At 46.8% G+C, this 15,262-nt stretch overlaps 2 protein-coding genes across 8 annotated transcripts in view; one reads left to right on the top strand and one right to left on the bottom strand.

Moving 5' to 3' along the window:
• LOC118363036 (transducin-like enhancer protein 4) overlaps positions 1-2,717 on the top strand; it is a 116,588-nt gene extending 113,871 nt beyond the window's left edge. For all 4 annotated transcript variants that reach the window (XM_052457091.1, XM_052457092.1, XM_052457098.1 and 1 more), the window contains exon 20: positions 977-2,717. In XM_052457091.1, the coding sequence (XP_052313051.1) occupies positions 977-1,084 (108 nt within the window). In that variant the 3' untranslated portion in view covers positions 1,085-2,717. The remainder of the gene's footprint in view (positions 1-976) is intronic.
• Positions 2,718-2,805: 88 nt separating this feature from the next.
• LOC118389989 (transducin-like enhancer protein 1) overlaps positions 2,806-15,262 on the bottom strand; it is a 43,281-nt gene continuing 30,824 nt past the window's right edge. For 3 of the 4 annotated variants that reach the window (XM_052457084.1, XM_052457078.1, XM_052457086.1), the window contains 14 exons: positions 14,837-15,073; positions 14,578-14,640; positions 14,284-14,379; positions 14,136-14,180; positions 13,827-13,991; positions 13,119-13,248; positions 11,118-11,308; positions 10,787-10,866; positions 9,036-9,285; positions 8,385-8,632; positions 6,924-7,071; positions 5,052-5,202; positions 4,777-4,853; positions 2,806-4,563 (listed from right to left, as the gene is read on the bottom strand). In XM_052457084.1, coding sequence (XP_052313044.1) covers positions 4,456-4,563; positions 4,777-4,853; positions 5,052-5,202; positions 6,924-7,071; positions 8,385-8,632; positions 9,036-9,285; positions 10,787-10,866; positions 11,118-11,308; positions 13,119-13,248; positions 13,827-13,991; positions 14,136-14,180; positions 14,284-14,379; positions 14,578-14,640; positions 14,837-15,073 — 1,989 coding nt within the window. In that variant the 3' untranslated portion in view covers positions 2,806-4,455. Of the gene's footprint in view, positions 4,564-4,776; positions 4,854-5,051; positions 5,203-6,923; positions 7,072-8,384; positions 8,633-9,035; positions 9,286-10,786; positions 10,867-11,117; positions 11,309-13,118; positions 13,249-13,826; positions 13,992-14,135; positions 14,181-14,283; positions 14,380-14,577; positions 14,641-14,835; positions 15,074-15,262 lie in introns of all 4 variants that reach the window. The other variant, XM_052457087.1, reaches the window with a different exon arrangement.

The following is a 15,262-nucleotide window of genomic DNA, read 5'->3' as shown; positions in this document are numbered from 1 at the left end:
AAAGATATATCCAAGGAGGAGGGCCAGCAGAGATGGGTGGGATGAGCTGAGGGAAGCTGACGATCGAAGATGAACGTTTTTTTTTAAATAAAGTCCAAATAAAACATAAAAAGTAAGTTTGAATGACACTGAGGGGAAGTATTGTTACAGATAATGCCTGTTTGCCTGAGGCTGAAGCTGTGCAGGTGTTTGTACACATGCATATACACACACTCTCATTCAAATGCACCCATGTGCACAGACACACACGTAAATAGTGCCATAGTTGCACTCAAATATATTCAGTTGGCCTCGCTGTTATGATTTTTGTTGTCCTTGATGTCTTTTTGTTTTTCTTATTGTTTTCTGTTTTCCTTTGTCTTTTTTCCCTGGTTGCTTCTGTGTGTCGCTCTGGATGGGAGTCTGTTAGATGACTGGTGTGATATAGTTGAGCGGCTTCACTGCAAGTATATTGTATGTTTTAAATATTCAATTAAAAAATACAAAAAAATCTAGGTGGTAATACACACTAGTGTTATTAGGGCATTTTGAGCTATGAAGGGACAACTCTATTGTGGACGAACATGGAGACATGAGATGTGAGTGGTGAAAGAGTTTCCTGAGTAGAGCAGGGATATGTGGTGCCATGTGGGACCCTCGGGGAGATCTCTCCTCATCACTGTCACTCAACTACCACTACGGAAAAATTGGTGGAAGTGTGTTTCTTCCCAGACCGATGTGTGTTCCTGAGTAAACACGTCGGTCTCTCACTGAACCTCTCCTTCTGTCTCATACTGTCTGTGACTCCTTAGTCTGTCTCCATCTCTGTTTAAACTCAGTTTCACGTAGCTAAGTGGAGGTGTGTAACTGGAGTGTTATTACACCTACTAACCAGGCTCTGGCAGGTCCACCTCTAATTTTAACAGTGTTCATGGATGAGTCAATGATTTTTAACACCTTTTTCCTCTGTCTCTTCCTCTGTCTCTTCCTCTCTCAGTCCAAGGAGTCCTCATCGGTCCTGAGTTGTGACGTGTCACCAGATGATAAGTACATAGTGACCGGCTCTGGAGACAAGAAGGCCACCGTGTATGAGGTGGTCTACTGAGAACAGGAAATAAGGGGGTGAGGGATTTTCAGAGGGGTGGGGGGGCTTGGCTGGGTGGGGAGTAGGGGGGACCTACTCAAGGCCTACAGCAGGGCAGGTGGGGGCAACCATGGCTCTTTTGTACAGAAGCAATGCTTTCTGGCTCCAGCTCTCAAATGACCCTACTACAACAGCCCCCCTCCCCCTCCCAATCTCAGCTAGCTCCTCATTCATGCACCCATTTAAGCCTGAGAATGAGGCGGGATAGAAAGAGAGAGCAAGAGAAGACGGAGAGATAAAGAGCAAGGTAGAGGGAGCGTGAGAGGGCTACAGATAACGAGAGAAGGAAGGAAGGGGGAGAGGAGGAGGGTAATTAGTGCCGTTTCCTGATTAAGAGCTCAGCGGAAGGGAAACCCCAGAGGAGTGTGCCACTCTGGGAGCTGCAGCGAGGAGCAGATACCAGACAATCGATTCATTAGTCAGACAGTGGAACCCTTAATGAGGCCAACACTGCGCCACAGCCAGGGGTGTCAGGAGTGGCAAGCTAGCACCCTGAGCCGGCTTGGACTGGGCCGTGCTGGAGCTCTGTCCCAGAGATATACCCAAAACACAGAGATAGACACTCACACAGCCTCGCACCCAATTAAGTATTAATAGTAGCGCTCCCCGTCTCACTCCCCTAATATCTATTTTATTTTTGTCTCACAAAAGCAGCGCTTAATGAGCAGAGTCAATCTGAGTCTCAGCGGGCCCCTGTGCCACAAACACTGAACAGACGAGAGCAACACTGCGCTGTTCATCTTAATACTTACCAATAGATTAGATTGTTCTCCTGAGACTGCTCACTGCTTAATGCTCATTTAATTTCCCTGTATTATACGACATGCTCCAATGTGTGGCAAATAAGGAAATTCTATTATGTATATTGCAAAACCCTGCTTCGATAGATGTAAAAAAAAAATGTTTAAGTCATGCTCAAGCTACGTTTCAGTAGTGGTTGCTTTGTTTTAAGAGGCTATGGTTGCCTACGCCTGTACTCTGGCCTTTGAGAGCAAGAGGGATACACTCCATGACCAAGTGGAAAATATATTTGTATTTTTATTTACTTTATAATTTTTTTAAATTCTGATGTCTTTCTCCTCGGTGATGGTGATAGGCAGTGGACTCCACTACCCTTTCACAACACAAGGGCCCTGAAACTGGCCTTCCATTTTGGGGAAGGCTTCTTCTGATTCCTGTTTTTGTTCCTGTTTCAAGCAGAAGTGATAACTGTACTTTAGTATGTTTTCAGTCAGTGTGTAATGCAATTTCAGTGTTTGTTAAGTCTGTCAGTATAGAGCAGCAAGTGTTGGGTCGTTTTGTGGCCATGTTTGGGGAAAGGTGGAGACAGTGGGAAGTGTACAGTATAAGATGCCTGCCTCCCCCTTCCTCCCTCCCCCACCCTCTCACTGCCTGTCAGCCATAGACAGGCTCCCTCTCCGCTCACTGTCAGTAAAACCATATCCGCTGCCTATGCTTTCGCTGTTCCTACAGTGAATTAGTTTTAAAGCTAAGGAACTTTTAAATGCTCTGTGTTTACCTTCCTGATGCATTTTCAATGTCGTTGTAAAAGAAACGAGAAAAAAAAAATTAAAAAGTTGTGTTAATCTTTTAAGTGCCAGTATCCGTTTGAGTTTTTCTTCTTGAATGCAGTTTTGAATGTTGAAGACATGCAGTGCAGTATGAACTAGGAAAACACCATGAACCATACAAAATAGTTTATTAGTCTCATTACATCGCCCACATCAATGGGCTAGTTCATTTTGCATGGCCCGGAGCCTCTGGTGGGTGGAGAGTTCACTTAAGGACCAATGGAACTCTGCACACCCAGGGCACAGGGCCATGCTAAATGAACTCTCTCAGACCATCCCACCCACAGCACTCCCGGAGGTCTTTCACCTGCCCCACAGGTCCTTCACTTGGCCACGCACTGGCTCCCCATCTTCCCCTTCTAATGTGGTAACATCCACCTCAATCATCACCAACTCCTCCAGGTAGACGTTGCCCATAGATCATTGTCTAGTCCCAGGGAACTTCATCCCACTCCTAATGAGAGTTCATTATAAGACATGGCCCTGGAGGGCCTCCATGACATCGCTATTATATGACATCTCTCAACATGTACACTCAGATTTACAGGGGTCACACAGTAGATTTGAACACATTGCGTTATCATCCATCTGTACACAGGCAGAACTGCCCACTCCTGGACCATGTCCACCTTTGGATATGAGCCCTACTCATGGTTGAGGCTGTTCTGAGCAGAGCTACACAATATAGAGTGTACACCGGGTGTGTATGGGAGGGGGGTTGAGAGGACACTGAAGTTAGAGGCAAGTCCTACTCGGCTCCATTTCCAGTTTGGGAGACTATGACATTAAAAACCAGCAGACAGACCCATATCAAAACTCCCACTGAGCTTTGTGGCTGCAGAGATCTTACCCACCTTCCCAGACCGATCAGTCCTATGTGGTTAGTCACAGCCCTGCTTCTCTTGGGAATATGCAATTCAAATTAGATACTCCAAACTAAAAAGGAAATATCATACAAATTAAATCATACAATTCGTTTTTTCAATAGTAGCACAATTTATTTTTCTCCCTGGCTCTAAGCAAATCTGACCTACGTTCTTTTTTTTGCCTTTAGAGCTTTATTTACAGTTCATATATATATATATACACACCGAGTTCAAAGGTCACAATGTAGTAGTGAAAATACCTGTCTATGTACCCTACAAATACAATAGAAAACACTAATGTCGTTGTCGACTTGGAGTAAGTAGCCATTTCCCTGAAATCGCAGAATATCTTGAACACGGACATTTTAGTTTCATATCCTGGGTAGTGGTATGTCCTTTCACCATGTATAATAATACAACCATATTGCTGCTGAATCTAACCCCCCTCCAGACAGCCCTTACAAACCCTTATCTCCCTCGGCGCACACACACACACACACACACACACACACACACACACAATGGTCCTACTGCTCGTCAAGAATTCAAAAAGGCAACAAAAAAAGATTTTCTTTTCGCACATTTTTTTGTTTACTACAGAGGTTTCATTTTGTTAAAAACAGGAAAAAGGTAACAAAACGAGAGGAAAAAAACAGGTCTTTGGAAGAATCCCGCATTGTGTCGCTAGACTACCAACTTTTTCTCAGAGCATTTTTTTTTTAAAGGTCAAAGTTCCAGAGATCTGACTTCGCCCTCATCTGAATCCTTTACAAACGTAAACAAAACAACAAAGTACGTGTGTCTCTGGTCTCCACGACACCCGCCACTCTCTTTACAGTCCTTGGGGCACCAAGGGAGCCTCGCCCCCACTTTATCCAATCAGAGCGCTCCTTCCTCAGTAGATAACTTCGTACACAGTGGCCTTCTTGTCACCGGAGCCCGTCACAATGAACTGGTCATCGGGGGAGATGTCACAGCTGAGCACCGAAGACGACTCCTTTGACTTGAGAAACAAAACGAAAGGAGACCAGTTACACCCACTGACAGAGACACTGTATTGCACTTACATTACACTTTCAAAACAAAGTGGTTTATATAATCCTGATACAGTAACTACTGAGCTAAAGACAAATAGTATAAATGGCTTAAATAACAACAAATGCACTTGAAATATACTCTTAGCATTTCTCTAGAGAGAGCGCATCAAATCCCAGACCTGGAATATGCTTGATCCATAGGGTGTCCGCCATGCGTTCAGGAGGTTATCTTTGCCTGTGCTCACAAACCATTTACCTGCAGAACCAAAGAGACACACAAAGGGAGATGAAAACTCTGGGCAGAGGAGATGTAGCATGACAGAGGGATTGCTAGTTGGTCGCATACAGGGAGAAAGAAAGGGACTGGTGCCGTGTGAGTCATTTCAGGATAGTTCTGTCCTTAAGATTATGCAAGAAAACATTTGAATGGAACAATTAGGAGTGTGGCACGTACCACAGTAGGCGAACTTGAGTGAGAGCACACAGCTCTCGTGGAGGTGCAGCTGATACTTGTCTGGTTTGGAGACGTGCAGCACTTCTACATTACTGCTCTCCATGCCGACTGCCAGCCACTCTCCTGTAGGACAGTAGCCCAGAGAGAAGATCTGGAGGGAGGGAATGGAACAAAGAGAGAAAGCTGATTACACATCTGACAAAGATCATCATCATGTGTGAAGTGATACAGAGAGGAGTGACAGGCCAGTGAAATACAGTACAGGGCCGTATCCACAAAGCTTCTCAGAGAAAGTCCTAGAAATCCTGTTAAAACCTGTTTGAAGACTAAAAACACTCCCCGCTCAGAGTAGGTTTTAGGATGATGTTAAGACACTGCTCAGACAGACTCCAAGAGACAGGAGTGAAATCTAAACGTAAACGTTTCTCAGCTGGTAATCACAACAGTTTGTGGTACCGCAAAGGAAAGATAGTGATGACGCTCAATGACACTTGCAAATGGGGAATAACTAATCGCGATGAGGCATCATGGACAGGTGTGAACTCCACAGCACGTTTCAGACAACCACGTGAATGTGACTGTTGCAATGGTCAAACGTTTGATAGAATTTTCACCGGACACGATCACTTTGCCTACTCTTAATTCTTGCTTAATATATTGGCGTGCATAACCTTTGTTTAACCAATTCTGAGGGTTGTTAAGTGTAATATTGATATATCAACAAACTCATCGCTCCTATTTAACAGCTATTAAATCGCTGTGGCATAGTTGGCAAAAAGTCACTTGCCGATAATGTTGCATACGTTTGAAAGGTCTATAATTTCATCGAAAAAAATCTAAGTTAACATAGGCCCTAGATGGCTACAAAAATTAACAGCATGAAATTGCTTTCCATGGGGATAGCTTGAAATACCGTGATGTATGTAACGTGATGAAAGAAAGACTTAAGTATTTAGGCATATGTGAAATAGGCCTCATGTGAAATCATTGTCAAAAGCGCAAGAGATAAGGCCTACTGTTGCATGCAGGTCTAGATTTATGGAGTGATCATATAGATAATTAAAAAACAATTTTGTGGTATCCAATTGGTAGTTACAGTCTTGTCTCATCTCTGCAACTCCCGTACGGACTCGGGAGAGGCGAAAGTCCAGAGCAAAGCGTCACCCGAAACACAACCCAACCTAGTTGCACTGCTTCTTGACACAATGCACATCCAACCCGGAAGCCAGCCACACCAATGTGTCAGAGGAAACACCGTACACCTGGCGACCTGGTCGGCGTGCAGTGCGCCCGGCCCGCCACAGGAGTCACTAGTACGCGATGAGACAAGGATATCCCTGCCGGCCAAACCCTCCCAAACCCGGACGACGCTGGGCCAATTGTGCATCGTTCCATGGACCTCCCGATCGTGGCCGGCTGCGACAGAGCCTGGGCTCGAACCCAGAATATCTGGTGGCACAGCTAGCACTGCCTTCGACCACTGCGCCACCCGGTATTTTTATTATCATTTGTACCTAAGTTCCAACGGAAACTTGAGCCAATCACTCTGAATCAGAATCATGTGCGGGGCCACATTGGTAGGTCATGGAGCTGTTGTTGCTGGTTTTGTAGGGGATTAACTGCCTTGCTCAAGGACAGAACGACAGATTTTTCACCTTGTTGATTTGGGGATTTGAACTGGCAGCCTTTCAGTTACTGGCCTAATGCTCTAACCACTAGGCTTCATGCATACACTTATGTGTAAAAATTAAAGCTATGAATAAAATGGCTCTTTTCTCACAGCAAAAAAACGTTATACTCAGAGAAACAATGTGGACATGGGCCCTGATCTAATCGCAGCTAGTCTCACAAGGTCTCCTTTGATGTCAGTACCTGTGAGGTGAAGTCGTGCTGCTGCAGCTGTCGTCCCTCTCTCAGGTCCCAGCAGCGTACTGTGTTGTCCAGCCCCCCCGTCCACAGTTTGGTCCCATCGTTGGAGATGTCAATACAGCTGGCCCCGTCAGTGTGACCCTGGAACTGCCTGGGTAGCATGAAGATCACATCAACACCTAGCCATTCAGATGTAATCCATAGTCTGTAGCAGGGGTCTCACAACCTTCTCTAGCATGAGTTACTTTTTTTTTTAAAGCTAGCTTTCATAGGCAGATTTTTCTCCTCTCCTCTGCAACTTTTCCTCAGATCCTTAGCGTACAAGAAAAGGTAGTGCACTGTTTTCTGCCAATATACCAGGTAAAATAATGGTTACCTGGATTTTTGTATTATGCTAATTCAATTTCAGAGGGGGTTAATTAACAAACACTAATCTGTGATTATTTCCCCAAATTATGTTTTATATTTTCCCAAATGATCTTTTCTCAGTTTTATTTTTCCTTGTTTTACACTCAAAATTACAATTGTTCATAGAGAAACAATGAAATTGGATTTTCTGAACATATTTAGATTGTTGCGTTTAATTCCCCTTTAATTGTGCATCTGGCCCTTTAATTGCACATCTAGCGAGTGAGGAATTTGCCGTCTAATGTGCCAGTCTAGCGATGGTTCTGTACTTCCGCTGCTCATTTCATAGCAAAGTCTGCAATTCAAAAATAATGGATACAAATGATATACTTACTCACGATATACTTACTACTTTGCAGTTAACATTTAATTGAGACGGTTTTAGGGAAAGTATTTCTGTCAACAAACAAGACTTATCACATCAACTAGCTACACAGAGTGATAGACAAACGCACGCAACACAAACAGACGGGCAATATTGCTGGAAATGAATTGGCCGATATTGTTTTAGGTTCGGCTTTTTAAGCCAATAGTGACTAACGAGGGGTGGGATAATATCAATGTTGATTAGATAGTAGCTGGGAACTTGCGGTGTCTGATACTTGTGAGATTTGTTAATGACAGTTTGCAGTGGAACATGTGAAAATTGCCTGTGCTTTCGGGATTGTTTGGTGAGCAACTCATAGGTGGGCTGCGAGCTACTGGTAGCTCACAAACAACTTGTTTGAGACCCCTGGTCTATAGCCTCCAATCCTGAGCTCTCCTCCCTCTCTCTCCTGCCCTACCCTCCCAATCTCCTCCTCTTACTTGATCAGTGTCTGGTTGTGCAGGTCCCAAACCATGAGGTTTCCCCCCTATACCCCTCCTAACCACCTCCTCCTCCTCCTCTTACCTGACCAGTGTCTGGTTGTGCAGGTCACAAACCATGATGTTTCCCCCCTATACCCCTCCTAACCACCACCACCTCCTCCTCTTACCTGACCAGTGTCTGGTTGTGCAGGTCACAAACCATGATGTTTCCCCCCTATACCCCTCCTAACCATCTCCTCCTCTTACCTGACCAGGGTCTGGTTGTGCAGGTCCCAGACTACAATGTTTCCGTCGCTGCAGCAGGAGAAGCAGACCTTGTTGTCAGGGGAGATGGCCAGAGCATAGCAGGCCGGGGCAGAAGACGTCAACTCTGCCTTGATGCGGGGAGTAGGTGTGGCCAAGTCCCAGATTGACAACGTGCTGGCCTCACCTCCAACAATGAGGGTCCGCCCATCAGGGAGGAGCTTGCAGGAACGGATGTAGTTATCCCTATTCTGATTGGGTAACATAGAAAATAACTCCAGTAATTAAGGTGTGAAACATGGGACTGTGTGAAATGAGCAACATAAAATCCACAGCAGCGAAAATGAGTCCTCTCAGGAGTGTAACATCAGTAATGCAGCCTCAGCAGTACCACCAGGGGAAGAAATTACAACCCAGGAACATTGCCCTTCAAGAAAACTATTTTATATGGACACTGGAGAGCATTAAAACAACTGCCCGTCTCAGTATACTTTTAACTTCTGCCTATGTGACCAGTGTTTGAGTGCGTCCATGCTCTCGCTCTCCCCACCCCCTTCGTTGATCTTTGTCAGTGCATCTGTAGCTATCAATCTATGACCACTGTCCGTGTGTGTGTGTGTGTGTGTGTGTGTGTGTGTGTGTCCATCCACTCACCAGACAGTCGAGCTGGGCCATGGCACTCTTGCTGCCAGGCTGGCTGATGTCCCACACCTTGACACAGCCCTTGCCGCCGGTGTAGACGTGGCGTGTGGAGGTGCTGATGGTGACGGCACACACCACCTCTCCGTGGTTCAGAGTGTGGATCTGACGGGCATGTCGTGGGATGCCCGGGCCCAGCAGAGCATCCGGAGGGAAAGGAACTGGCTGCATCTGTCCATCCGCACTGACGTGGAAAGAGTAAGCACTGGAGAGAGGGAGAAGGGAGAGAATGGACAGAGTAAGCACTGGAGAGAGGGAGAAGGGAGAGAATGGACAGAGTAAGCACTGGAGAGAGGGAGAAGGGAGAGAATGGACAGAGTAAGCACTGGAGAGAGGGAGAAGGGAGAGAATGGACAGAGTAAGCACTGGAGAGAGGGAGAAGGGAGATAATGGACAGAGTAAGCACTGGAGAGAGGGAGAAGGGAGAGAATGGACAGAGTAAGCACTGGAGAGAGGGAGAAGGGAGAGAATGGACAGAGTAAGCACTGGAGAGAGGGAGAAGGGAGATAATGGACAGAGTAAGCACTGGAGAGAGGGAGAAGGGAGAGAATGGACAGAGTAAGCACTGGAGAGAGGGAGAAGGGAGAGAATGGACAGAGTAAGCACTGGAGAGAGGGAGAAGGGAGAGAATGGACAGAGTAAGCACTAGAGAGAGGGAGAAGGGAGAGAATGGACAGAGTAAGCACTAGAGAGAGGGAGAAGGGAGAGAATGGACAGAGTAAGCACTGGAGAGAGGGAGAAAATGGACAGAGTAAGCACTGGAGAGAGAGAGAGAATGGACAGAGTAAGCACTGGAGAGAGGGAGAAAATGGACAGAGTAAGCACTGGAGAGAGGGAGAAAATGGACAGAGTAAGCACTGGAGAGAGGGAGAAAATGGACAGAGTAAGCACTGGAGAGAGGGAGAAAATGGACAGAGTAAGCACTGGAGAGAGGGAGAAAATGGACAGAGTAAGCACTGGAGAGAGAGAGAAAATGGACAGAGTAAGCACTGGAGAGAGAGAGAGAATGGACAGAGTAAGCACTGGAGAGAGGGAGAAAATGGACAGAGTAAGCACTGGAGAGAGGGAGAAGGGAGAGAATGGACAGAGTAAGCACTGGAGAGAGGGAGAAGGGAGAGAATGGACAGAGTAAGCACTAGAGAGAGGGAGAGGGGAGAGAATGGACAGAGTAAGCACTGGAGAGAGGGAGAAGGGAGAGAATGGACAGAGTAAGCACTAGAGAGAGGGAGAGGGGAGAGAATGGACAGAGTAAGCACTAGAGAGGGAGAGGGGAGAGAATGGACAGAGTAAGCACTGGAGAGAGGGAGAAGGGAGAGAATGGACAGAGTAAGCACTAGAGAGAGGGAGAAGGGGGAGAATGGACAGAGTAAGCACTGGAGAGAGGGAGAGGGGAGAGAATGGACAGAGTAAGCACTAGAGAGAGGGAGAGGGGAGAGAATGGACAGAGTAAGCACTAGAGAGAGGGAGAGGGGAGAGAATGGACAGAGTAAGCACTGGAGAGAGGGAGAAGGGAGGAGGAGAAGTATAGTTGTTACTTTACAAGGCTAAAGCTTGAGGTTAACCTCCAACAATAAAACCCTACAATAACAACAGAGGAATTTGAAGACTGTTTTATAACAGTGTAATTGTGTTGTGGTCAGAGAATAAGAGGGCGTGGTGACCGTATAGGAGGTTGTGGTAGCAGAGGCAGAGAGAACAGTACTCACGGCTTTCCTGAGGCAGCAGACTGCAGGCTGGCGGGTAACCCTGGGACCCTCATGTGGGGGTGAGGAGACTCATAACCCACCTGGGGGACAGGGACAAAGAACATATGTTAGCTCAGACATCTGACAGAGCAGTCACAAGTTAAACTCCCAGAAAGCCTTCTCAAAATCACATAGTAGATTTAGAATGTTTTCCCACAGTGAATTATAACATTCCATAAGGAGATATAATTGGTGTATGAAGTCATGCAATTGGATGAACAATAAATATATAAATCAGTATATATATATATATATATAACTTTCTGTGGAGGCCACTTCATCACTCTCTCACCACTGCTGATCGTCCGTATCCAGCTGCTACTGCGGCTACAGAGCCATTCATCTGGGGGGAGACCAGGTGGAGCCCAGCCCCGTAGGCTGCTGCTGCCCCCGCCAGTTCCCCATTCACCCCTGGAGGGGGCAGGCCAAACGCCCCGGGGGGGTACGCCCCCTGCACCGCCAGAGGGTTCCTCAGACCTAGAGCTAATGGGGAGAAGAGAAAGGGGGAGAGAAGACGGAAGATAAGATTGTGAGAGAATCGATAAAGCAGCAAATGATAACTGTTCATAACCTTAGAAGGCTAGAATCCAACCAGTAGCTGATGTTTATCAAAATCAGATCAAATGATTTGTCACATGCATCATGAACAACAGGTGTAGACCAACAGTGAAATGCTTACTACGCAACAACGCAGGGAGAAAAATGTAACAATAGAAGAATAATAACACACGGAATAAACACAACGAATAATGAATTATAACGTAGCTGTATACACAAGATACTGGTACCGAGTCGATGTGCAAGGGGCACGAGGTAATTGAGGTCGATATATATATATTTTTTACCTTTAGTCAGTTAAGAACAAATTCTTATTTTCAATCACGGCCTAGGAACAGTTGGTTAACTGCCTGTTCAGGGGCAGAACAACAGATTTGTACCTTGTCAGCTCGGGGATTTGAACTTGCAACCTTCCGGTTACTAGCCCAACGCTCTAACCACTAGGCTACCCTGCCGCCCCATGTACATACAGGTAGGGGTAGAGTGACTAGGCAACAGGAGAGATAATAAGCAGTAGCGTATGTGAGGAGTTGAGAGTTAGTGAGAAAGGGGGTCAATGCAGATAGTTAACTAAATAGCTACTCGGACTATGTAGCAGTCTTATGTCTTGGGGATAGAAGCTGTTCAAGGTCCTGTTGGTTCCAGACTTGGTGCATCGGTACCGCTTGCCGTGCGGTAGCAGAGAGAACAGTATGGATTGGGTGGCTGGAGTATTTTACAAGTTTTAGGGCCTTGCTCTGCAATGACCTTAAAATAATACAGAACAAAAATAAAATGTAGAAGATTTTACTGAGTTACAGTTCATAAGGAAATTGAAATAAATAAATGAGGCACTAATCTATGGATTTCACATGACTGGGCAGGGGTGCAGCCATGGGTGGACCTTGGGAGGGCATAGGCCCACCCACTTGGGAGACAGGCCCAACCAATCAGAATGAGTTTTCACCACAAAAGGGCATTATTACAGACATGTTGTGTTTATGTGTGTTTTTTGGGGCCTGCTCTATGTCAGGCTCTGTTGTAGTCACATTGTTTCTGACACCTTTATCAGAATCCCACAGTTCTTACCTTTATCACAGTACTAAGAATGTCTTCGTAGGGTTAATTTGAAACCAAAATGTACTTTGTGGGTAGTATACAATATTATCTGTTGTTTAGAAAAATGTCACCAGAGGGCATCAGAGTTGAGGTTTAACAGCTGGCACAGAGGAGTTTCTGTGGCAGCTCTGATCCTCTATGCAGGGTTCCACATCAAGTAGGATCAAACACACACAGCTCAATGCCACAGAAGAGATCACCAGACCACTACTGCACTCTGCTGGCTAGTTTGCCACACTGCAGTGTGGAGCCACTAGACTACATAGAGAGATTCCGGGAGAAGAGTGATGCATTCCAATAGACTGAAGCAGCGTAATAATGAAACAGTTCAGTCACAGTCCTTCACCTCTCTTAATCTCGCCGTTTAAAGGTTCCCGCATAGCTCTCAACCCCACAGGCAGTAGGCAGACGCATCAGTTAACCCACATCAAGGGCAGTTTGGATAGCTCAGCTGTGTGGAGCGTGGTTTACCATTTAGATTTATGCCATGGACCACAGATACTGAATATAGATGGAAACTCTAGGCAGCTTCAGATAAAATGCTCTGGTAACTGATCATGGCTGGTATATTGAAGACCCTTTAAAAACCTAGTGAAAACTGCAATGTAAATACGATCCATGATCATGATGGTCTTACCCAGAGGGTCAACGCCAGGTTTGCCAGGGAGGGGGCGGAACTGTGGGGGGGCACTGGGGCCGGGGGTGGAGGAGTCCTGGGAACTGTGGGGGGTGCCTGGCTTCATACCTGGGGTACTGGACTTCTCCCTCTGTTAGAGAAAAAGAGGGAGGGGTGAAGAGAGAAAGAGCGAGAGATGGGGAGAGAGATCGAAAGAAGCAGTGAGCGAAAACGACAGTGTGAATGAGAATGTCAATGAGAATGTGAGGGGGAGTGAGAGAAGGAGAGAGTGTGATGTGAATGTAAGATGTCCTTCCATCACAGCTATCAGAAACACCAGGTGCTAATACTGTAGAATTACACAAAGGACATCCAACATGAAGAAATCCTTTGGAATGCATGTCATATTTAACAGATGGCTGCTGCTCTTTGTATCTAGAATAATATATCTATGCTGAAGAAAGATCATGCCAAAGGAGATAAGTGGGTGTGTAGAAACACAGTAATTCAGTTAGGCTCAGCAAGGCTAGGGTCACATGGGACCGTGAGCGTCCTTGACACTGCATATGAAGCTGAATTGAAAGATCATCACTGAAACTAAGTGTGTAGGCTGCGCATGTCTCACCATACATACAATCACTCATTTGACTCGGAGCATAACTGTATGAAGCTGTGTGTGTGTGTGTGTGTGTGTGACAACGGCATGTAATGGACTGATCCTGAGCATACCGGCGGCTCCCGGTCCTTGCTGCGGGAGGGCGAGGCTTGGCTGCTGGAGGAGGCCAGGGAGGCGGGGCTGGCCTGGGGAAGGGCGTCTTTCCGGGAGGGGGGCAGTTTGTCCAGGCCGTTTTCTCTGGACGAGTAGGAGTGCACACTGCGGGGGGATGAGGGGTCCTGCGGGGTCACAGAGACGGGGTGGGGGGGGACGTTAAGTCCACCAGACGTGGTCCCTCAGAGTGTTTCTCTCATCAATCTGAATCAGTCAATTATCAGAGTCAATTTGGGTCTGAACTGAGGCGCAGAGATGGACCAACTCACCTCATCCACCACCAAATTATCATCACTCTTATCCGCATCGCTGCCCTGCAATCAAAATGTGGGCTTTTAGTTAAAAATGGAACACACACAAATTAACTAATTACTGAACACAAACACCCACAATAGGTAATCAACTCAGCATACTAACATAATCTGTCATGAACTCCTTCTCGTCAGCTTTCCTCTTCTTCCCATTGCTGAGGTAGTCTGCTGAACGGCCCTTATCCCCGTTGGACATAGAGCTCTGAGGAGGGAAGGATAACGAGGTGAGAGGGACTGTTTAATCATGTCAACTTCATAACCACCCTGGCAAAATGTGATGGGAAAAAAATAATCACACAGCATCAACTGGGGTTCAGTGTCCGTGGGGGGGATAGAGAATGGAGATGTAGTATCTTGTAGCGTACTTGGGTGTAGGGAACTTGAAGTGTAGTGTACTCACCGGTCCAGCCTCGCGGTCTACGTCCATGATGGACAGCATCGCCCCGCGTCCCCGCAGCCAGCCAAAACAGAGCAAACACAATACAGCATGACTATCACCATTCTCACAAACACACAGCTAAAAACATGCCCCAGCCCATCCCAACCTCACATTGACCAACCACAACTACTCTAAACCCAAACAAAACCAACTCTGCCCATTCAGCCTAACCCAAACCTGGCCAACCTAATCTCCCATCATCCCCATCCCAGCCCATACCTCTGTGGTGCTCTGTGGAGGCTGCAGCCGCAGCAGCCTCCATGTGGGCCCTCTCATGGCCCTCTTTGGCAGCCAGCTGGGCCCCCAGGGCACCGGACAGGGCCAGTAGGCCAGACCCACCGCCCAGCGCCAGGCCAGGGTGAGGGAGGCCCCCAGGGTGTGGCCCCATTTGCAGGCCCTGCAGGCCCTGCAGGCCCTGGGCCACGTGCTGAGAGAGGTGCTGCGCCTGCAGCTGTTGCTGGAGGGAGGAGAGAGAAGGAGAGAGAAAACAAGACAGGGGTTTAGTTGTGGTCTACTGGGTTAGAGGTGGACTGGACTGGACAGGGGCTGAAGGGAGAGGTATACAGAGAGAGGTGTCACAGAGAAGGGTGTCTCCATTAATGGAGGAGCCCATGCATGGTGCCATCCAAAATGGAGTACGAGTGGA

Source organism: Oncorhynchus keta, chromosome 1, assembly GCF_023373465.1.
Source record: "Oncorhynchus keta strain PuntledgeMale-10-30-2019 chromosome 1, Oket_V2, whole genome shotgun sequence".
NCBI lineage: Eukaryota > Metazoa > Chordata > Actinopteri > Salmoniformes > Salmonidae > Oncorhynchus > Oncorhynchus keta.
Note: the sequence above shows the minus strand (reverse complement) of the source record. Positions and strands in the feature narration are given on the sequence as shown.